At 37.2% G+C, this 24,494-nt stretch overlaps 1 protein-coding gene across 3 annotated transcripts; it reads right to left on the bottom strand.

The window, feature by feature from the left end:
- Window positions 1-1,058: 1,058 nt before the first annotated feature.
- Window positions 1,059-23,256, bottom strand: LOC117147847. Of its 3 annotated transcripts, XM_033314923.1 has the most exons (8): window positions 22,922-23,254; window positions 12,495-12,535; window positions 2,433-3,573; window positions 2,198-2,373; window positions 1,862-2,135; window positions 1,504-1,798; window positions 1,301-1,416; window positions 1,059-1,240 (listed from the first exon to the last, which is right to left on the bottom strand). In XM_033314923.1, the coding sequence occupies exons 3-8, from the start codon at window positions 3,565-3,567 to the stop codon at window positions 1,089-1,091; spliced, it is 2,148 nt and encodes a 715-aa protein (XP_033170814.1). In that variant the 5' UTR covers window positions 3,568-3,573; window positions 12,495-12,535; window positions 22,922-23,254; the 3' UTR covers window positions 1,059-1,088. The 3 variants fall into 3 exon arrangements, with proteins under 3 accessions (XP_033170814.1, XP_033170812.1, XP_033170813.1); XM_033314921.1 differs by having other exon boundaries at window positions 1,059-1,416; window positions 22,922-23,256; XM_033314922.1 differs by having other exon boundaries at window positions 1,059-1,416; window positions 12,495-12,532; window positions 22,922-23,256.
- Window positions 23,257-24,494: the final 1,238 nt, after the last annotated feature.

Raw genomic sequence — 24,494 nt, 5'->3', positions numbered from 1 at the left:
ACGAATTCAACGAGGTATGGCATTTCACTTTTGGACAACTATTCTTAATGCTAATAAGAAAATACAGATTCTTTTTTACTAAAAATAAACAGAAAAAAAATTGCCAAAAATCTGATATTTTCAAACGGGGTTTTCTCAATAACTAGGCTAAAAAAGATATTACTGCTAAAGTGAAGACTGATTTTTACTGCCAGTAAACATAACTAACTATCCCTATCACTATTTTTATAATTATCAAAAATCAAAATTTTAACACATTTTCGGATTTTATATATACTATATTTAAAATTTTGGAAAAATGGCAAAAAAAAATTTCGAAATAGCATCACGAAATTTGTTTAAATATGTTTTTTTTTCTTTATTATCAAAAATAATTTAAATTAAATAAATGCAATACAATTAAGCACAATTTCATTAATATGTCATCGATGAAATATTTCTTGTCTCTGGTTTTCATCAGTTGCGCTTTTTTGCTTTTGTTTGATGTTCACTGTGTTCAGTTTAAAATTAAATAAATGTGGGCTCATGTGAGTACGTAAATAATTGTGGATTTGGATGAGTGTATAAGTGAGTGTCTTTAAGTGCGAGTGTGTGCGGCTGCAGTCTCTATAGAAGTTACAAAAGGGATCATGATCCATCTTTCTATCTCTCTCACTCATTGCCAAGGACCGTTTTTGTTTTACCCTTTCGCAACTTTATAGAAAGTACGGGCTCGCAGCTTATTTCCTTCTTGTTTTCATTTTTCCGTTTACTAATTCGCAACGAAAGTGTGCTCCTCTGCGATTGTGTCTCTACTACGACCTTTTTTCTTTTCTTTGCTCTCTAAGAATTTTATATTTTATGCTTTAAGTCTAAATAAATATTAAAAAATAAATTGTATTTTAAATTAATAATTTATATGAATATCAAAAAAAAAAAAAAAACAAAAAATTATACGGTTGTCAGTAATTTGTGAGTGAGCCAAAGACATTGAAATATATGTGTGTGTGTATGAGAGAAAACGGAGAGAGCGTATGTGAGTGACAATCGTGTTGTGTACTTTCTTTTTGTTTTCTTTCTTTTTTCCCTACTTTTTCTTGATCTTCCACTTATGCTACGATCTTGTGGGGCTGCATCCACTTCTTCATGTAGTAGCAGAATAAAGTTGAAATGTAGAGCAGGATCATCAGCGCGCATGTGACCGCGAGAGCTAGGACCGATGTCTTCGTGGGGCACGGCTCGATAATGGTAACAGTTTTGTCTAGATGTAATATAAGGTACGTAAGGCGCTGACAAAACGATTTCGTTTTTTCACACTCACCTTTGGCGAAGTCTGTGCTGGGATCTGCCTTAAAGAACTCGCGCTTTTCATCGCCGAAGTCTAAAACGAGGATCTCCTGCGAGATGTTCATATCATCATCGCTCTTGGTATCGTTGCTGTAAAAAAAAAACATTTTTAATGTGAAGTTGCATACATTTTGGTTCATAAAAAATTTAGCGAATAATTCCTAAGTTCCCACATACCTCTCGATAGAGCGACGACGCCGTCTGCCCAAAGATTCGAATGACTCCATGTTCCATTCGCACACAGCCGGCTCACATGGACCCAAGCAGTACTTGACATTGCATTGGAAAATCACGCCGTAGCTCTCCGTGAATCGGAACGCCTCGTATGTAGATTGCAGAGCATTACCGTCAGCGGTGAAGCCGGGGAAGATGGTGGGATCAGTGGGGCAGCCGTCGTCGTCGATGATCTTAAAGCTGGTGCGTGCGTCCTTAGCCATAGCCACACAAGATCGAGCAAAAATGCCATAGGGAGCTATGCGTTATAGGTATTAATAAATAAAGCAGGTGAGGAAAAGCCACATTAATCAACACTTACTGTCTTCAGGAATCTCGATGCGGAAATTAAGTCGATCTCCAATACGCACAGTCTCCACCTCACGTTGTCGGGTGTCCAGGATGCGGATCCTTGGTGGTGGAGCCTCCGGAGACGAATTTATATGGATCATCTCCGGGTCACGGATCGGCATCATACCGAAGGTGATATTCTTTGAGCTCATATCGTAAGTGCACTTAACCTTATAGATCTTGTCGGCCTTGGTCATTACCACGCTGTGATGCTGCAAAACCACTGTGTTGGAGTAGACACCGGTCTGGATAACGCGAATATGTCGTTAACATATTAAATCGTTCATATGAATAATAATTCATTTACCACACTCTGCGTGTTACAATCCTGTCCAGCCATGGTCAAATCCAACCGAAAAGCATCTGAGTTAATAACATCGATGTTGCAGGTCTCCGAGCGTCCCAAAGCATAAATGCGTCCATTGAACGGCTTGTTGGTGCGGACCTGCACGGCAATTCTAGTGTCCTTGCAGTGCACAGAAACTTAGGGAGGAAAAGATACTATCAGTTAAACATGTCTTAATATATTTAAAAAAACTAACCATCATAGCAAGTTCCGGTCTTGTCACAATTAACGTCATTGCGGGTTAAGTTGGTCAGGTTGGGATCTTCAATGGTGTCTAGGCTAACGGGTAGAGTATCGATTTTATCAAGAGTTCCCGGTGGTGATCCAGCTCCCAAACCGGCGGCTTTCTCGCACTGATTTTCAAAGTACTGACCAATGGGCTCACCATGATCGATCAGTGGGCGCTCATGGTTCAAATACGTGGATGGACCATCAGGCAGGGTCTTATGATCCAAATGATATAGCCTACAGTTGTACTGGGATCCTTGGGGTTGACCCAGGTACAGGAAGGAGCGGCACAGGAACTCAGATTCAATTTCACATGCCAAACGGCAGGCGGATTCTGAGGTCACTTGGAGTTCCTTGTCAGTATAGTAGTGCAGACCAACGTATTGGGCCACCTTCTCTTCTGAGACCCCCATTTTTTGGGAATTGCCAAACGAACGGTTATTTTTACAGGCCTGAACCGGCTTTAAGCACAGATTCTCAAAGTAATCCGTACCCTGAGCATCCACTAGTTGAACAAACTGTCCAGAGCTGCGTCTATCCGAATCACTGAGCACACACTTCATGTTGTTATAATCATACTCCACAGATCGGCATACAAATCGCCTTTCGTTGAGGCAAGCTGATAAACAGGCCTCTTTTGTACTGGTGTATATTAGTGCATTGTCCAGGCCGCGGATCACCTTGTTTGGAACCCTCTCGAAACTCCACGGTCGGTGGCACACATTCTCGCTGCGCAGCTGCAATTTTACCATGTAGTACATGTTTGCGCTTCTTTGCGGAGCTGCCGAAGGATTGGCTGCGGAGGAGTCGTTCTGCAATTGACAGTGGGTCTCTTGCGAAGGCGACAAAGGGTTAACTACAAAACTAAAAGCCGCCGCTTGGCAATCTGCCTCCTCGCGACACCATCCTTGACACTCATAGAGTGAAAGGTTTTTCACGCTGTAATACGTGTTGCCCGGAAAATCAAAGTCCGTTAGCTTTTCAAATGCCATACGGGCATTGATCTGTTCAGGCAAAGTCACCAGGACGACCACCACGGCGCAGAGAAGTAGGGGGCCCCTGTGCATCGAAGATCGATCACCTTTACTTTGGGTTGACTGCATTGCGATCTGTAAAATGAAAAATGTTGGGCTTAAACGGATCTATAAAAAACAAGAGAGAATGCTATAGTCTAGTTTCACGACTATCAGATACCCGTAACTCATATAAATGATATGAATATCAAATAAACAAATAATTTTAATTCTCATTTTATTCTCAACCTTAAAGCTTTTTTAGTTCCACAGATCCCGAAGTTCATACAGACGGACACGGTCAGTTCGACCGCCTATCGATCCTGATCAAGAGTATATATACGTTATATGGTTGAAAACGCTTCCTTCTGCCTGTTACATACTTTTCAACGAATCTAGTATTTCATTTTACTCTACGAATAACGGGTATGAATATGGGGAATATTTTACATCGAAAAGGAAGATTTTTTAAAAAATGTGTCGTAGAACTGAGTTCTCTTGTTCCCATACATTTTTTATTCCCCAATGTTAAGTAATTGGTACTTCTGCATTTTCTCACCTTTCTGGACACAATCCCCGACTCTTTTGTTTCACATCTCTCAGAGTGCTGATAGCCTTCACTTATATGGCGAATCCATAGATCAAGAATGAGGATTATACTTAATGGAGGGGCACAGTAGTTAGTACCTTTTGTTTAACGTAGTGCAGTGACTACTACTTCCGCCCTCAGACTGACCCATTACACGCTTAACTAAGCGCCAAACCACTGAACCACCGAACCAACAAAATGTAAGCCTCAATAACTCTTTTCCCCTTTTTTATGCACAGCTAAAACAGTACTTTGACTCAAGTAATTGCACCAGACATCATCCCACATCCCCGACTACATAAAACTCTAACCTTCTAGAGACTTAAATGAGCTGAACGCGGGGAAAAGAGATTCATCTTATTGCCAAGGTGCGGTTAGAGCTCCAAACAGCCGACTCTATTTCGCAAATTCTATTATTTGGACTACCAGCAGCAACTCCAATCCAAGTCTCTGGCAAAGCAACTTTTTAGCATTCTTGTGGTTTCCGTTGGTGCAGGCAGCAGCAAATTGCTTTTTGCGGGCAAATAGTTAATCTTCATCATCAGAAATCCCAACCAATTAAGTTCGGATGATGCCTATGGCGGTTCAGGGGATGGACATTCAGGTGTACAAGGAACTTTGGTGCAATATGGAACATTGTCATTTGCAAATAAGTCGGTGGTCTTCAGTGTGGGAGCGAAGATAGTTGTCATATGTTAATTCTGTACACGTAAGCATAAATTATAATATTTATAATAAATAATTTGGTCTTCATGCAGCATTATTCATTTAATGGTCTACAAATTTGCTTACCTATTAAGCAAATATTCAATTGGCAACCTTATTAGGGACAAAATCAAATTGATTCACACACACCAAGTCATGAATTACTTTCCAGTCTGGTCAGTCTGGCTAATGCTAATGACCACCGTTTTCCTATGAAATAGACTTGTGCGGAGGCATTAGCATCTGGGCAGGTATATTAACAATAGGAATTCTACTAACAAAATTCTTAAGCTATACGGAACACTCCAGACCAGGACCTTGATTGCAAGTAGTCCTCGGCACTGAGTATAGTATACGAGCGGATAGTGGCCAAGAGCAAACCGATACCCAAAAAAAAAAACAGATGGAAACTGTTAAAATAGTTTTTTTCAGGAATTTGAATTGGGATGAAGCCATGTTTTTCAATATAAGATTAAATTTCTTGTGTTACATTATTAATACTCTATTATAACACATAACAACTATTTCTTCCTGTGCATAGAGAATTTGGAATGGAACACGATGTCAGAGCAACGAATTCTTTTTTGCCAGTGTCAGATGTTGCCCGATGTCGGCCGGTCCGATTGCAGCAACATCGACAACAAAATCAGCAGACAAGAAAGTTTCTCCAAGTTGTACGAAATAGGTGGCAAAGACAGCGAGGAATGCCCGCTGAAGCTGCAACATTAGATCCCCTCGAAAGCACAACTGCGAGAGCGACCAGAGCATCTGAAACAAGAGCAATAACAGCCGCTGCAGCCAGCAGCACTGCTAGCAGCTATGGGAGCTATTTGTCGTTGCACCAGCTGCAACACGAGTAGTTTTCTGCAGCAGCAGCAACATAAGCGATTGCTTTCTTGTTGCTTACTTAAAAAAATGAAAAAGAAAACTATATAGTCGAGTGCTATGACTATTAAATACCCGTTACTTAACTAATCAATTTTAAAACTAGAACAACTTCGGATGTATGGGGGCAAATGTACATATGTAAATCGCTCTTCCAATCCGCAACAATGCGATTAAAATGCTAAGCCATGTCGATGGCCTTTTTTGTGGCATTAAAGTGAGTGAGGCAAGGGTGAGCAAACAAATTGGACCGCTCACCAACAGATGCATGGACGGCGGGCATGATTGGATCAATGGGTGATTGTAAAAATAAAAGCAAGAGGGAATGCTATAGTCAAGTTCCCCGAAAAAATAATCCCATCTGCATTAAGAAATTTGTCGTGTAGATACCACATCTGAATCCACAATATAGATTAAGTCCTACAGTAAAAGATGACAAATAATTTTGAGTGTCTAAATATTTCTTCGTTTTGCTTACTGTAGGTATGGTATAGAGTTTATAAAGTTTAGAAAGGTCACAACTCTACAATGAAAACTGTTCCGTTTTTACTACGAATTATAATTATATGGTAGAGTACTGGAGATCGATGGACTGTAGGACTGTTTCTCATCAGCTGGTGGTTGGGCCATCTCGTCTTCTCTGCTGTTCTTCGGTTTATTCTTGGGGCCAGTGGCGCGTACTTGACTACCCAGTAATCAAGAAAATTTGCAGTTACGACAGAGATAGCGAAAAGAAGAGAAGAATGAGAGGAACGGGAATGAGATAGAATTGAATCGAATCGTATATGAAGGGGAAGAGAGGTCTCTCGTACAGTGATCTTTGAAGGGTTATTATTAGACGCGCCGACTTTTACCATCTTAATCTGTCCATTCTTATTCTTGGTTAAGAGCCCTAATTGCAACACAAGGGGAAATCGGAGAACAACGTATGCATGGGCAGTTACAAATAATAATAATGGAATAATTTTAGAGTGTATGCAAAAAAACACATCAAAGCGACAACGGTCAGTGAAAGTAGCTTAGCCAAATATGCAATAAGAGACTGCCAATTTCAAGAGCATCTAAAATATCAGTCACAGGGACGGCAGTTTAAGGCGTGGGATAAGAGTGCCAACTTTTTTAAACAGACTTGCAAAGACCTCACCTCTAGAATTTTCATATTTAAACTTAACTTTCTAGCTTGAAAAGTTCCTGAGACCTTCATACGGATAAACCGACGAACAGACTAACGGACATGGGCAGACTGTATATATACACTGTATATGGCGAGAAATGCTTCCTTCTACGTATTGTATACTTTTTATACCAATTGACTCCACGGGTACGTTTTTCCCTTTTCTTCCCTGTTCCAATTTTCTTCTGCAAAAGTATCTACATATCGTTTATACTATATTAGATCAAACAAAAACACCTCCTGATGAGGTAAAAACATATGACAATCGCTTGATTAAAGATTGGATATCAACTTACATATGCGAAAAACGATTTTGCACTTGATATATGACTATAACTATAAGAAGTTTACTCATTCGACAGGCTTCATTAGAAAATGACCGGGTCGACAAGTAAATATTTTAAAAATTCTTTCTCGATTTCTTTACGTTATGGTGGCACCTCTCTCCCTTTATTTTGCAATTATGTAACTTTCAATCACCCGTTGTCTTATAGATGCCGTCTGCAAATGTGCAACCAAGTAAAGTTGAAGCACCTGGCATGAACTATGCGTGCCGCAACTTACCTTTTTTTATGTATTTTTTCTATCTCTATGTGTATATTTATGTATATATGATAATGCTTTTTTAATAGATGTGCGAAGGGGCAATAATTACTATCGAACAATGGAAGTGGTGTCCATCTTTTCCGTGGCCAGCTGAATTTACCCAAGAGTTTCCCCATTTCCCAGGGCATTCTCATTCTTACTCTTAGTTAGTGCAGTAAATCCAGTTTTTAATTTTAATTAAGTACTTTTAATCGTTTAAATATAGAAAAAAAAACTATTTTGACATTGTTGTTAAACTGAAGTTGTAAAGTTTAAAATCACTGCCTCATTGCTGAGAAAAGGGCAAACAAAGATCGTAATAGTAGCAATAAGACATAGGCGATTGCGAATTTTCGCAATATTCTCAAGGTATGGGCAAAATAGTTGCAGCTGCTTTTCTCTTCGTTTGGTGGTTGCCCCTTGTTGTCATTTCTTTTGGTTAGAACCGGATATTTATTGCATAACAAGTCAGCAGAAACGATATCCCATTCTGGAGAACCTGCCTCAAGGTTGATGCAGCGCACACATAACAACATGTGAAGAGTTATTTAAAAGTGCTGCTCAATCGCCGATGAAGGCAACAAGATATGCAATTTAGAAGACTCGGGGAAGACATGGATGGCACCCGGTTCAAAACCTTGTAGTCAGCCGATGTAACGTGCAACATTCAGCAGAATACAAAAAGAAATCCAAAGATCCCAAACATTACTTCGCCAAGGTATAGATTTTTTTTGTTCTGTTTTAGTTATTCCACTCCAAGAGAATAGGAGCACATATACTCCGTCTTTGGCCTCACTCATTTTGACATCAATAGCTTTTTCGCCAGAAACTACTGAAAAACAAAATGGGAACATAAAACGGATGAATACCTAAATAGGTAAAAAGAGACTTAGAAAATTGTAAGAATAAAATCTAAAATTAAAAGCCTTTTCAAGTATAATCACTTCTGAAAATGTTTACGAATCTAAAACATGAGTTCTCCCTCAGCTTTTCTAATATCTTTGATACATTTTTCGAACAGTGTAGCAAGTGGGCAAGAGACTTTTTATTCTTGGAATCAGGATGGGATAGAGGGCATCTTGGTCTCGGGTCTTTCGCGGAAGTTAAGCAACAAAAGCTATTAGCCAAAGAGAATGGGAATGAATTCAAGTTGGCTTGAAAGACGGATATGGGAAGATAGGTTTGTAGAAAGAGGCTGAGAGTCAGAAACCAAAGATGAGAATGAGGAGGAGTAGAGAATTGAGGTTGGCAACAAAGAGCAGGAGTCATTAGAGGCGCATTTGAGGCCTTGGAATGTGTCTGATCCGAAGAAGCCCAAGTAACTCTCTCTTGGAAGACCGAAAGCTGAAAACTTCAACCTCATCTGCAGCTTTAAAATCAGGTTTCTAGTGGCTGGTTTAAGAACGTTGCATGATTTATGGCAATTATGAGGAACAACCACGCTAGAGAAAAAATTATGATGACACAGGAGAAAGGAGCAGAAAACAGAAAAATCCAAGCGCGAGATTTAAAATTTTACAAGTAATTGCAATTGTGGGACCTAAGATGTAGGCATGGTTAGGAAAATTAGCACTGGAATGCCCGATGAATACAGAGAGAAATCCAAATAAAATAGACCTTATAACCGAAGTTACCCAACAGATGGGTTGGGAATCTAATTGGGTGAACATCGTTGTTCTACGTTCCCCGTTTAGTTTTCTAGTATGCTGCATTAGCCAATTATTTTTGGCTCGTGCTCATTATCTTATGTCAACATGTGCAAACACATCTGCATATGGATAACATATTAGGCTGTAAGCCTGGCGACAGACAAGCCCGGAATCACAATCGGTCAGGATTGAAAATAGTTTTAGCTTTAAAGGAAAACAAGGCACACAGCTGGTCACGTCGCCCTATTTTAATACCCGTTACTCGTAGAATAAAAGGGTATACTCGATTCGTTGAAAAGATCATATGTAACAGATAGAAAGAAGAGTTTCCGACCATATAAAGTATATGTATACATATATTCTTGATCAGGATCAATAGCCGAGTCGATATGGCCATGTATGTCTGAACTCGGGAATCATAAAATCTAGAAAGTTGAGAATAAATATTCAGATTTCAGAGACATAGACAAGCGCAAATGTGTTTCCAAACGTGTGGGTATGACGTCTGATAAATGTTTTAATATATTTTCAATTTTTTATTACTCTAGTTTATTTCTATAGATTTTCCAAAAAACTTTTTTGCACGCCCACAAACCGCCCGAAACTGCGTTGCTCAGACCTTTGATATTTTTTTCAACCGATATTCTGGTTCGCACTTCCATTAACTGAGTAACTGGTACCTGATAGTCGGGGAACTCGGGCATCTTGCACAGCAAGACAAAGAGGATATAAAATTAATTGAATGCCAATGTCGGTACTGACTTAAAAATATTATGAGTTTAAATGGTCTAGAATTGGCTAGATTGTTTAATTTCAATCAGTGTCAAATTAATAATAATAATACTGTTCATTGAAGCTAAGCTTCATTGCTGGCTAACGGAGAAAAACTACGTCAAACGTTACTTTTGTCCCGCTGCTAACTGTTAATAGCGATTAGGCCAAATTACCATTAATTATGGACTATTATTGGAAAGATACCAGCGTCGAACTGAAACGCTATCGCGAGGTAAATGCAAATTTTTGCGTTGCAGGTGAAAATAAGATTCATTCGAGGAAGAAGAAGATAAATAAACAAGTCAAACAAAAACATGACGCCCAAAAGAATTCAGCATGCTAAGTAGGTCGGACGGGCAGAGCTATTTTTTTAAGTAGACTATAACCGCATGCGAATGCGAGCCGTTAGTTGACCTGATTACTTACCATTTGTATGAGCAATGGAGTAAGGTTGCGGCCTGAGGTAACCATAATTTTACTGATACAATGTACATATATTTCTTTCCGCAAACAGCACAAGCCACTATGCTAAAAAATACATTTGAAGCTCACCAATGACAAGTTAATCTATGTCAATTCGTTGTTTTAAAAACCACCGACAAGTTTCGATCAAATAATGCATGTTAAACTTTATCACATTTTACCTAGGTTTTAGAAAACTTGGGTATCTGATTGGAAAAGTGGTTCGAAGCTTCCTTCTGCCGTTATCAATGCGGTTATTTTAATAAATCACACCCAATAGCTGTATAAGAACTTGATTGCTGGGAAGCGCTTAAAAATTGGTGCATGGGACGAGAACGCGGTTACATGGACACATACACACAAATCTATCGTGAATACCAACATTTCACTAGGGGCGGATTCAGTTTTGGAAGAACATTGTGCCGTTTGGGCATTTGAGTTGGGTTAGACGGATATTCAATTGGGCTTACTTCTGTCTGCCGATCTTTGACATTTGTTCACCTGAATGTTGTTTCTTTTTGAGGCTGGGAAGCTTGGAATATTTGCATTTCACAAAAGGTTTATTTTTAGGCGTACATAGTTAGTATTCGGCAAAATAATGCCAACTGTCCTACCACAGTTCAACTCCCAACTACGTGCTTTGTCAACATTTTTCCACCACATTTGTAGCTGGAAATTTTTTTCCGTTTCATTTATTATGCTCACCGCTGTTTGCACGACCTAAGACAATCTGGCCTAGAGAGACCGCTGAGTACAAAATTTCCAACCGAGGAACAACCTCATTCACATGCCACTCAGGCTATTTGGATTTGAAATTCGATTTGGCGTTGGACATGGCCAGAGGAGGTGCAGAACGGGAGGGGATGGTTGGATGTGGTGAAATCGCAGGAAGCCGACATACGACCGCGATCTTCAAGAGCTGTAACTTTGGGCCTAACAGTACAACAAATTTCTTCTCTCTTCATTTGTAAATAAGAGATAACGCTTAAATCGGGCTTATCGTCTATTAGATACCGGAACAGAAGGACGGAAATAGCAATATATACCCGGCTAGCGATCTTGATCAAGAATATATATTCTTTATAGATATACTAGCCTTTTACTTTACGAAAGGCGAATATGGTACAGGTAAGACAGAAATATTAATATATCAAATATGTAAGGCTATGTAGATTTTCATTAATATATGAGTGAGTGGTGAATATGAGTGGTTTGCTTTATAACATCGGACGCATTTTGAACTTAAATGTTTATGCTTAGCAGAAAATGTAGAAAACATTAATTTGCTTATGTCGGCAAAATTGCTTGCAGTGTATAAAAAATTTGACACAATATAAAAAATATATATGTATACGCCTTCTCTGTATTACCAACAGACGATAAAGCCATGTCCGTTTGCAGTCCGTCCGTTTCTACGAAAACTAGTCTCTCAGACTTAAATTTTTAAAACTGTCTGCATAAGACTTTCCCAAAAATCTTTTTATTGCAGATAGTATATGTACATGAAGGTCAGATGTTACTGCATTAAACCAAATATGTGTAAATATATTTTTTTAATATAAATACAAACAGTCGAAAGCCTTAGTTGTTAAAATCCATTATTTGGCTAATCATAGAAAATTATAGAAATGTAATTAGTTAAAATAGAAACAAATAGTCAAAATACTTGGTTGTTAAAAATCCGTTCTTTGGGTAATCATAGTAAAATTGACAGGTTTCGTATACTTTATGAAGTTGAAATCGTTTTCATCCACTAATCACATAATTTTCAACGAGAACAGTATACCCTATAAGTCAAAGAGTATCATGTATGTATAAATACAAAAAAGAAATCAGAGTAGACCTTTTCAGTTAGCTATACACATATCGATAAGCATGTTTTGCCTTGGTTCGTGAAAGCGTGAGCGACATGCTAAGAATTCAATAAGTTAAATACAATAAATTTGGTGAAAGCGAGATCTTTGGTGCGGAAAAGTGAGGATTCGTTGCCCCCAGCAAAAGGTGTGTTGCTGCTTGGCCTTGCCTCCGTCACTCACAATTCCGTCATCGTTTTTCTTTCGGACTTTTCTATTGATCTCATTTCGCCGAAAAACTGGTTGTCATAAAACACTCACAAAAAAATTGACCCCTATTAAGACAAAGCGTCTTCAAGCAAAACAATAACTAATAGTCAATAAAATGTTTGCTTCCTTACCTGATTTCTTTTTCGATTAGTCTTTTGTTTAACGTCTTCTACTGAAAGAACAAACAGAAAGTAATAGTAAGCGGACAATAGAAAAAAATAAAGAATAATTTGATAAGTGAGTCAAAATAAATAAATGGTATACAATTCCAATGCTTAATTTAAAGAATTTTAATTTTATCAATGAAAAAAAGAAAAGAATGTATATATGCATGTTCCTTAATAAAATCAGGCAACTGCAATACGCGTTACCATATGACCAATAACAATATAAAATGTATAATTAACATATGTTTGTGCTAAGAAAAAAGTTTTATGAAGATAGCAAAAACTTAACTTAAACTTAATAAATAGTGGACCTTATGATCTTCTCAAAACCCATTGACTACAACATGGGTTTGCTTGCTGTAACTAAAATACAAGTTTCATCCAAAACCTTGTATTTACCACATTTTCCGTTTTCCACGTCGAAGGAAAGAAAAAAAATAAATCTAAATTTTATTCAGTGTGCATAGATTGGCTGAATGAAAAAAAAAACAAATGTTAGAGCAAGTAGACCTTTCCCTTGACTTCTCCTTATGTAAAGTACAACTCGAGAATAGGTGAAAAAAAAACTTTGAAGAACAGAATCCACGCTAAGGCCACATTTTTTGTGAACAAAACGTTAGTAAAATATATAAAACACCAAATCCTGGCTTTGCTTGAGATATAAATAAGCAGTAGGTGGTATGGAGATCAGCTGCAATAGGCAATAACCATAATTCGCAATGCAAACTTGCCTAAAAGATGGATATTTTTTTTTTTCGGCCACCTCATGTATGCAAATTTCGCAGATTAAATGGCCACATTTAAAGATAAAAAGTTTTATGTATTAGAATCAGTTTAATTTCACCACAAAGAATATGAAAAGGATTAAATAATTCAAATGGTTGTCGTACACATTGGGCTCTCCTTTTTACCAAAGGTTTTGATTTTTATATGCGGATGCGTTTCGTATGATATTTTGATATTTTTTCATATTTTTACGCGTCTTTTAAATTTCTATTGATTATAAAAAAAAAACTTACCCAGCCCACTCTAAAACCAAAAAAACTGCCAAGCCCAGGCTGTTGAATAATTTTTAAGTTTTTCTCATTTTATTCCGCAATATTTATTGATACCCCAGAAAAGTGGTGAAATGTGTTCGCATTTCCACCAGCTGAGTGAAGGGTATCTGATAGTCGGGAAACTCTACTATAGCATTCTCTGTTTTAAATTTAATTTAAGCATGTATTTTGAGAAGCGACGACGTTATCTAAATGGCTGACGTGCTCGCGACATTGATGAGTTCATGTGGACCTTATTATCTGGAGACCAAAATAAGAGGTCCCTGATTGAAATTTCCATTAGGGAAAGCTTGCGCGATATCTTTGTTCTTTGTTGTGTTGGCTTTTTTAAAGTTTAGCTTTTCTTTGTTGTTTCGGCGTTTGCGTGTGTGACGGGTCGGGTATGTATACGTATGCCTATATAATGACATCAGATCTTCTGGCTCCTTCGGTTTGGGTGTTTAACTACAATTTGAGTCACGTTTCATTACTCGTGATGCCAGACAGTAATCACTTGATTTCACAAGCGGCTTTTTTGTCCCAAGAAGTGGCTAGTTGCCAGTTGCTCTTTGTGTAGCCGTTCTTGCTGCTGCTGCTACCACCAGATGAGACACGAAAAGCCGGCCAACTGGTTGATCAACAGACCTTGGCCAAATGGTGCTACTAAAAGAAGCAACAAGATGGCAAACAAATCTTGTTAGGCAAGTACAAAAGTAAGATCACGGTAGCAACAGCTGGAACACGAATTTTTCAATGGACTATGGCGTGTTATTCAGGGTTCATATATAGAGCTTCGTTTTAACATTGTCGGGACGAAAAATAAATTTATTTGTTTACAAAAATAAAAATCAATAATAATTTTTTTTTTACTTTGAAAATTAAAAATAATTTTACAAAAACACCTCGATCGAGGCAAAAAACAAGGGACAAACAAAACTTCAACTTACAAAAAATCAGATAACCTTTTTTGTAACTAGACTTTAATTAGATCTTGACATATCAATACACCATATAAATTTTCTCATTTAGTTAAGTTACCACAATTTGGCTTTATCCCGACCAGCCTTTAAATTGCAAAAACCATTATAATCCCTAAGATCCGTTGCCGCCATGATTTGGTTTTGCACTGAGCAGCTATGTTTTTGGTTGCGTTTACTCTGCTCGCACAATGTTGAGAGCAGAAAGAACTAAAAATAGAAAGCACTTGCCTGTGTTAGTAAATGCAAGGATAAAATACTTAAGGATATACATATGTGTACACATACACATCGGATATGGCTGTATGTGCACAAAAGAGCCGCTGGCTTTTGAATACAGAGAGAGCCTGGAGCCAGGTCTAAAAGCTGCACGAAATAATCGTGTTCATAAAATCGCATCTTCATACTCTAATGTTTTTGGATAAAGGCACACGGCAGGATCGAGTCCGATAGGATCGTCTACTGATTACATACTTTTCATCAAATTTGGTATACAATTTAATCTGAAAGTAACAGGCTTAAAAACATTGCGGCATTGCAAATGTAAAATAAAATATAAGTCGGCCTTTTTTGATAAAAATAAAAAGAATTTGTTATGGCCCCAGATTTTCTTAGTGAACATGATGAACCAGTTCGTGCCATCTGAGGATTTAATGTTGCCTATGGATTTAATTTGGTTTTATGCTGCGATCTCGTGACGCTTGTCATTGAACCACTTAAATGTGGAAAAAGAGAGGTTATAGGAGTAAAAGAAGAGAATAAAATTAGACTAAGGGGGCCTGTGCTCAAATTGGCAGAGATGTCAGGAATAATTAATTAACATGGCTCCCCGGGCAGTCGCCATCGGATGCGGCCGAGATATTGCTGTTGTTTATATTCCACATCATACGTGGCTACGATAGCTACTGTCTAATATTGCGGTTGCATTTTCATCGCCTCGACTTGGTTTTTTCTAATTTGCGGTTAACCGCAAAAGAAGGTCCAAAGAAAATTGAGCGAAAATCACAATCCATTTACATTTCTTGTGTACCTTTCTTATTTCAAAATTTGTATATTTTTGTAGGTTTACGAAAATTCTATAAAACGCTGTGCGTTCTTTTAAACCTCTTTTCCTAACGAATACATATAAATAGTCATAGTCGATGGATGGGTCGATTGAGTGTTTGAAAAAAAGACCAGATAAATTGACATGTAGGCGATGGGTTTTCAGGTTAGTCGTGGAGTAAAAAGGTATACTTGATTCAGGAAGAAGAAGCGATTGATCAGGATTAACGGAGTTGATCTGGCCGTGTCCGCATTAACGCTGACATCTTGGGAACTATAAAAGCTAGAAAGTTAGCATGAGACATGCAGAAAGGGAAAGTTTATTTCAGAAAATTGCACTCTAACGCGCACAGGCCGCAATTTTATTATATTATTCTTCAAAATAATATTGAAATTACTCCCTTGCTCACCCACTAGCTGAGTATCTCAACTATAGGGTTTTTTCTTATTAGTTTTGCCTTTTAGGAATTTTTAACGTAAACTCGCATTTCTTCACCTTTCTTCATTATTTAATTTTACATGGCGTGTACCACAGCATCCGATGCTTACGTTATTTTTTAACAATTAACAAAAAACTAAAATTTGAAGGTACAGAACGACAACAGTCGGCCATAGTCAAGTCATCCAAGTCGGCCTCCACTTTTAAGTAGGTTAATTTTGACCGGTTTGTATTCTTGTTGTCTCTATCTCTTTCTTAAGCGTTAGTAGAAAAACTTCTTTGTTTGTCTGTGGTCGCTGATGTTCCACATTGAGACTGCTGACTACAGACCACGCAGTTTTTTGACTAACCGAAGTCAAATTTGCTTTAATGCGGGGTATATGGTGCATGCGCTTTCCCTTTGATTTTTATACCAGTTACTCGTTGAGTAAAAGGGTATACTAGATTCGCTGAAAAGTATGTAGCAGGCAGAAGGAACCGGTTCCACCCATATAAAGTATATATATTCCTGATCAGAATCAAAGGTTTTTGATCCTGATCAGGAATATATGTACTTTATATGGCGGAAACGGTTCCTTCTACCTGTTCCATACTTTTCAACGCAATGGCAATCTTCTGAAGCAAACTTGCGATTTAAAACGTTGGGGCGATCTGACTATGAATCTATAGTAAACTAATTCAATTGCAGAATTGCAGAAATCAATGTATTCATACGTTTTATAAGCCCCAAGCATTTTACCGTCATTCTAGAAAACCAAACCTTTACATTTTATTTACGAAACGATTCTGATCACTCAACGACTTCTTTTATGTTTCCTTTTGAGTACTGCTAAGATCTATTACAGATACTAGCTAAAATGGGATGGCTTGATATACTATTTGCGAGTACATAATGGGAATAGAAGAGAAATAGACCTTAATGACAGGACATAGCAATTCATTCTACTAAGTAGTTCAAGATGATCGGCCACAATTACAATCTAGTTGGTAGAGGGTTTAGGGGGGACGGATGGCAAAGGCTTATAACTTGAATTGACATAAAAATCTCAAAATTAAATTTTAAATAATTTCCTTCACATGTTTGAACTTAAGAAAAAAAAAGATTCTTTCAGTTTAAGTATTCGTATTCTATAAATTTTAAGCATTAACTTAGTCCATCTTTTATTCTTAGGACCAATAAAATTATAAATATGTTTCTTGTCTTGTTTTTGTCGAGCATTTGCCAAGTGCACTTTCTATAGGGGTCCGGATATTCAGTCGGTGGTACCTTAGTATTGGTCGCCACTTTAGCATAAAACATAAATAGCAATTACACTGAATCTTAGAGTCTGAGAAACCAGTGGGCTGGATGGCCTGCATGAAAAATGCAAATGCTAGGCGATGTCGGTCTTTGTTTCTGGAGTGGCCAACCCATGTGGGGAGATCCATAAATGGCGATCCCATCTCAGACGATGATGATGTTCTTTAGCCGAATTTGATTTGTAAAATAGCTACGGCGCCTTTTTGGAAACCTGATATGGGTCTGAGATCGTAGAGTGCACTTTTAACATCGTTGAAAATAGTAAAAGCTGCAATGCAATAATTTTATATCCATCAGGATTTATTTCTATTCATAAATAAGAATTCCAGTTCTGTCCGTCTATTATGGCCTAATTGCTAAATTTGACTATATTCAACATTCTGATCATGAGTAACATTGTGTTACCCCTTCCTTCAAAAAGATTGCAAAAGGTTCAATAATTTTGTCTCAATTCTTTGTTGTAAAATATTAACATTGGTTTAAGAGTTAGAGAGTACGCGCAGTATGAATCTTGTGCCATTCATACTGAAAAATGGCACTGTTTTTAAAATCATTTAAATCAAAAAAGCCGTAGACAACGCTCTCATAACATAGTCATAAGCACCGTTTCATCAAAAAATGTTTTCTCTGCTCTCTACGTCTGTCTTTACGTTCGTGCTCAGCTGTTTGTTATTTCTTTTGACGCTGTTATGTTGATGTTGCTTTATATTGCTGATTTACGTCTTAAGAAAATTTTTTGTTACAGAGGTCTTTAAAAAATGGGTTAGATCTGAGAAAGGGGAACCAGATGTGACGTTGTGTGACAATTTGTACCGAACAATGCCTGCTTTGTTGAACCTTTACTGTTACTTTGCTTGCCTTTTAACTTTTTGTTTTGTTTTTTTTTTCATCTCTTTGTTATTATACCCGTTTTTTGTAGATTGAATGAGTATTCTAGATTCGTTGAAAAGTATGTAACAGGCAGAAGGAAGCTTTTCTTTCTATATAAGGTATATATATTCTTGATCAGGATCAATAGCCGAGTATGAGTATAAGAGCAGCGCGCAGTCACACCCACACTTTTAGGCAAACTTTAAATTTGTTTTCATTTTTTTCCCCCAATTTCTACCGGTATTCAAAAAAATATTGGAGTTTCTGCATCACACGTCCAGCTGAGTAACGGGTATCGGATAGTTGAGGAACTCGACAAAAGCATTCTCTCTTCTTTCTTTCTCATTTTATTCCCCAAAAAATGTTGTTCACAAAAAATTATATTTCCAGTCAAATCATCTTAATCGTTTTCATTCGATTTTCTTTTAGATTCTTCTTGTGGCCGTTTACAAGAGAAAATAGTTGAAATAGTTAAAAATTCAAGTTGTAGCATTCAGCGCTTCTCAGTGATCATTTTCTCTTCTCTGATTCTGGTTCCATAAAAACATGTTTCCTTTGGCATCTTTCAGCTGCGTAACGGTAACTACTAGGAGGTAGATACACAGATACAAAGATACACTACATTTGCTAATTCGACTTATATACATAGAATGTTAATGTACAGGCCCCCTAACACAGAACTATATAGCATGTTGCCACACCCACCTGTGGGTTAAAATCATTCGGGTTGATAATTTTCCAACGACGAAAAGATTTGCATGCAATATGCTGAGTAATTAAAGCAACAGCGAACGGCGAAAAGTCAGCGGTGCAACATGCTCGCAATTAAGGTGGAAAATAAATAATTAATTGACCGTATTGCTAGTCGCCATTTTAAGACACAAAAAACAAAATACTCCAAACACAAACGCGAATTAAAATAGCTTGAGAAAGCGAAGCAGTAACTAAAAATTTTCCTATTAAACTAAACGGCTATTGCTATGGAAAAGCAAGTGCCCTGCATGGCTGTATTTTTATCGTATTTTAGATTCCGGGGGAGCGTAAAATACAGATGGAGATAAACCTCATCTTCCAAAGGGAACAATCATTCGCGCACTCCAGAAACACACTTTCCATCGCTTTACCCTTCTTCAATAGCCATTTGCATACGCATGACGCTTGTAATTAACTCTTATTCGTTGTGAACTCATTAAAACAAGTACCAACTATAGTGAACTGGAGCCCAGCCCACCAGAACCGGAAAATAAAGAACAGAGAACAAGGTGTATGAACCTTATCGGCGGCACTCACGCACCCAAGAAAAACTCATGTCTTACCCAACTCGTTTTGCCCTGTACGTTCAGTACACCGAAAAACATTTGGAATGCGTCGAAGTGAGAACTTGAAATTTATAATAAAGACCAGAAAAACAAAATGAGAACACTTTCACACGTTCACCGGTTACATTTTTGTTTATTATGGAAATAAAATCTTTCTTTCAGCATCTGACCAATAATTTAAATTTTAAAGTTTTATTTACGCCGAAAAAAACACTAGAATGAAAGCTAGACAAGCCGAAGCTTACATACCCTTTACCCAAAGGTAAATATTTTGAAAAAAGGAGAATGGTAAAGTGAAGTTTATTCATGAGAAATAACAAGAAAGCTAAATTTTGTCACTTTTTGAAGTTTGTTTAACCTGCAATAACAAGAATAGACCCTTTCGGTCTTTGACTTTTAGAAATTGGGAGATTAGTTTGCGTAGAAGAAAACGGACATTGATATTAACTCGTATATTAGAATATGTCTCTTTTTACAAAACGTATGGTATCTTCATAGGTATTTTGACAATATTTTTTGTGTGTATGTACATACATATAATACATGTAATTGTATCAAATCAAAAAAATAAAGATCCGAACACACATATCGTTAACTTTTTTTCGTGCCGCAACGAAAAAGCTGTATGTGTTCTAACTAAAAATTATTTCGTTTTAATCAAAACGCGAAATATGGGTTTGGGCCCTTAAGCAAAAATAACCGTTAAAATAAGACAGATTCATTAACGAGGTCTTGGCTGCCTTTGATGTAGCACAGTTATTAGTGTTTTCGTTATATTTCCATAAAAAAACAAAAAAATTCGTTTGGATCGACGGCATAAGTGCTAGGTCATCGACGTCATCGTCATCATGATCACGCGTTTATTTGGTGATATTACTATGGATCAAACGACGGGCCCAATTAGATTTGGAACAGTTTTTGTGGTATTTTCTATATAGCAAGAAAATATAAAATACGAATGACCACAGACCCAGTTCCTAAGAATTTCGTTTCATAGGCCTCCACGCAAGTAAGTCTAAAATTTTTGTCTGTAATAATAGTATATCTCCAAATGAATTCGATGCGCACCAGGATTTGGTGGTGTGAATATACCCTTAGAGAACAACTTTAAAAATGTCAATACCCTTAAACAGTTTACATAGCACCCTAGAAATCGTTTTTGCTGGATTTCGCCAGTCTAAGTACACAAAAGCCAATTTCTTCAGAATCCACTTGCGCCATCTTTCGTCATTAATACCCACTCCAGCTTGTATCGTTTCATCATTTTTTAACAGCCCCTCAAAACATCAAGGGTTTAATGAAAAGGTACACTCTGCCCATTCGCATAGAAAATTTCTAACTCCATTTGTGTAGTGTCATGCGTATGGGCTGAACAAGTGCCTCCAATTGAATATAAGACGACCCACATAGGTAATATGGGGAAGAGCAAATCTGTGCCAAGCCAAGCGGAGCAAGCCAAAAAGAAGGCCATCAAAGTGGGGCACTAATGAAATCTAAGATGCTAGTGCGGGAAGTCAAGAACACGATAAGTCTTGTTCACTATTTTCACTTTGGGCTTAGCTAGTTAGCGTTAAGTGTTAGATCTATGTTTTGCATTATTTTTTTTGTATACCCGTTACTCATAGGTATGGAAGCTTTAAAGAATACTAGACCAGTTGATTAAGCCATTTTAAACCTTTGAAAAAAATTATGATAGTTTAGGTAATTCTCGCGCAACGCTTGCTCACATACCGCAAATACCACCTACAAACACGCAAAAACCGTCACAATTTTTTTTAATTGTTATAAGGTGCTTTTAATGTCATTGCATGACCAATAACGTTTTTTCTTGTAAATGAATACATATCTACATACGTCGTTATGTAGAATATCACCTGGAGTATATCTGTAGGAAAAAATAGTTTAATGGTTAACGGGTATCTTACAGTCGAGATACTTGACTTCGGCGTTTTTCTTGTTTTTCTTTTCTTTTTGGGTCAACTTTGAACACGCATTGGAAAGGAGAAATGTGCCGAGTAAGTTGAGGGTTTAAAGTGGAAATCCGTCTTTAATGAGGAGAAATTTTTTCCTGCCTCCATTGATGGATTGCAAGACTGGTTTAATGGCGCTGTCGCTGATTTGCATCGCGGCAAGACATTAAATGATGTTGGATGCTAATGTCTACCCCTTGGGGTCTGCATTTCGGTTCTTTGATTGCCGTTTTTCTTTACCAAAGTGCCGAAGTTTTTTCTGCCTACAGGTTCTAGGTTCCATTTCCGAAATCACATTTAATGACTCCATTCCACTCCATTTCATATGTTCTGTACTTTCTGTTTTTTTTGCGGTTCTAGTTCACATATTTATTAGTACAGTAGAGAGGTCACTCTTATGCCAGATTAATACGCTATTTCCGGAACGATAGAAAAAACAAAGTTTTCATTCGAGCCGAGTTTGTTTTATTACTAAGAAACCTATTAATACAAACGCCAAGTAACTGGGAGCTCACTAGAAATGAGGATTGGGTTTTCTTGTTGTGTCCGGTATATTTTTCTGTTTCTTAAAATTTCCAAACGTTTTTCCAGCTTTTCTCTTGGCTGCGCTTTTAATACGTTTCTCATGCTCTCTGGCCGTTGCTTTATTTTTTCTGTCCACACGCACAAGAACATGGGCCACTAAACACTTGCTTAATGAATGGGGTGACCATACCGCTGGGTAATAACGGTTAACTGCGTTAACGGCTTTACCAGAAAATCTAAAAACCGTCAACATCTTAGAAGCGAAGAGGTTACACCCCACTTGCCACTTAAAATTTCAGATTTACATAGACTTTTATACAATTTAGTACTATTTTAAAGTTTCATTTTGCATAGTGTTGTCATTCATATAATTTGGTAATTCGAACAATCTTAAATAGTTCTATTTCTCATCTCAATTAGTTGGTCTCACTGAAATCCCCAGCAAAATATATTAGATGGGCATCCTATCGTAACTAGCAATGTATTCAAAATATTTTTTATTTTAAAAAACATTTATTTAAAACTATCATAATAAAAAATTACTTATACATATGTATGTATTCATTTTTCCTTTAATCTCTTTCAACGAAACTCCGATATCAGTTTCGTTAGCGTTTTCTTCTTTGCTTTTTAATTTTTTACCTTTCATTGGCCTGACAAATAAGTGTATGGAGTAGATGTAACAAAAAGGAACGTTACAAAAGTTCATAATTTTTTTATTTGGCCGTTTACATATATGTGACAGACATGGCCGGATTAAATTGGCAAGCCAAGGTACTTGACTATACCGTTCTCTGTTTGATTTTATTTTAATTTTTGTATAATCTGTCTATTACTTTTAAATGTTTTTATTCACTTTTGTTGAAAATATATCCCTTTTATCTTTTTTCGCCTTCGTTCCTGATCTTACCTCTGTAATATATACGTATATGCTCAGTATTTATTGCACAAATTATCTGGCTCGTGGCCTTAATCCTCTAACGAATGTTTTTTAGTTTGTTTTGCACTTTCACAGTTTGTGTTTTGTATTATTATTGTGGTTATTCACTTGGGATGGTGTTCACTTGATAAAATCGCAGCTGCAAGGAGTGGAATTTTTCACACACGCGATTAACAAAAAAAAAAGAAGTACAGAATATTGCTACGCTGCTGATGCTCCGCTGGTGATTGGCGATGACCTTCTAGCTAAAAACTCGAGCGGTGCGAGGTGTTAGCACTTCAATTGCATCACGCGCAATGGCTGCTGTTGACGCTTGAGCCTCACTTTTATGCCTTTCTCAGCAGTCCGATCCATCCAAGAAGAAGAACCACCCAAGCCCATACAAAAAACCCGAATACGAATCCGACACACGAAGAGCGGAAAAGAACGGATGGAGAAAGCAGCAGCACAGCATAGCACAAACCCCATTTCCACGGCACTCACACATACACAAAACAGTGCACTCACACGCTTCAGCGATCGTACACTAAAACACAATACATATTTCTTTAGTTTTCCATATAAGCCTGAAAATTAGTTGGATGTTGCAGTTTTGATGACAGTCAATCAATGTACAAAAATTACATGTTACAGCTTTTACAAAAATGTACATGTAAATCTCCTAAACAGGTTATCTAAGTCAAATCAGTTCTTTAAAAGCCACTTGAAAAAAGAGATAGAAAAATAAATTGTTTTCTGTGTATTTAAGAAGTGAGAGACCGATTTGAAAGAAGCCCCTCGAATGTTTAAACTCTCTTTTCACTTGTAAGGTAAGCAAGCGGTGAGCTGGTAGGTTTAAAGGGGAATGGGTGAGGCTTTGTAGCATTGAACTTGAATGAGAGGCAGGCACAGAGCGACCTTCTTCTTCTTTTACAACGGCACCTGTTCACAGAGTTATTTCTTTTTCGAGTGACTAACGCTCATAAACAAACATATGAAAATATTGTTAAATTCTGTTCAAGTTGAAATTAAACGAGTAACGGCTATAAATATACGTTGTTTATATTCTTCTGTAACTACATTTAGCAAGGTGAAAGCCGTTAGTTTTATTATTTATATTTTAATCTTAAAGTGTTTTATTTTAAAGATTTTTTATCATTTTACCTTTTTTTTTGTTAATATAATATATATATAATTGAATATAACAGAATATATAAAGTCCTTTTTTAGTAATTACTGGGGAAAATTATTCTTCCCATAAGAAGGCTAATACAACACAAGTTCTATAAAAAGCTTAAAACCAGCCAGACCGATGTTTTTTGGGATGGCACTAGCATGAGCTCAACGCGCTCATTAAACTGGGTCATTATGGACAGATTTTGATCCAAAGTGCGAAACGGAATGAAGCTAAACTAAACAGCATTATATTTAAACTCGTTCGGTAAAAATGCTTATTTGGCGTTAGGAGCACATATTTGCATTATCAGACGCCAGAGCCGATAGAGCAGGAGCAATGAAGAACATCTACATTGGTAAAGCGAGATATAAAGAAAATAAATATTTA

Source organism: Drosophila mauritiana, chromosome X (genome assembly GCF_004382145.1).
Source record: "Drosophila mauritiana strain mau12 chromosome X, ASM438214v1, whole genome shotgun sequence".
Lineage (NCBI taxonomy): Eukaryota > Metazoa > Arthropoda > Insecta > Diptera > Drosophilidae > Drosophila > Drosophila mauritiana.
The sequence above is the reverse complement of the archived record's forward strand: the minus strand, read 5'-3'. Positions and strand labels throughout refer to the sequence as shown.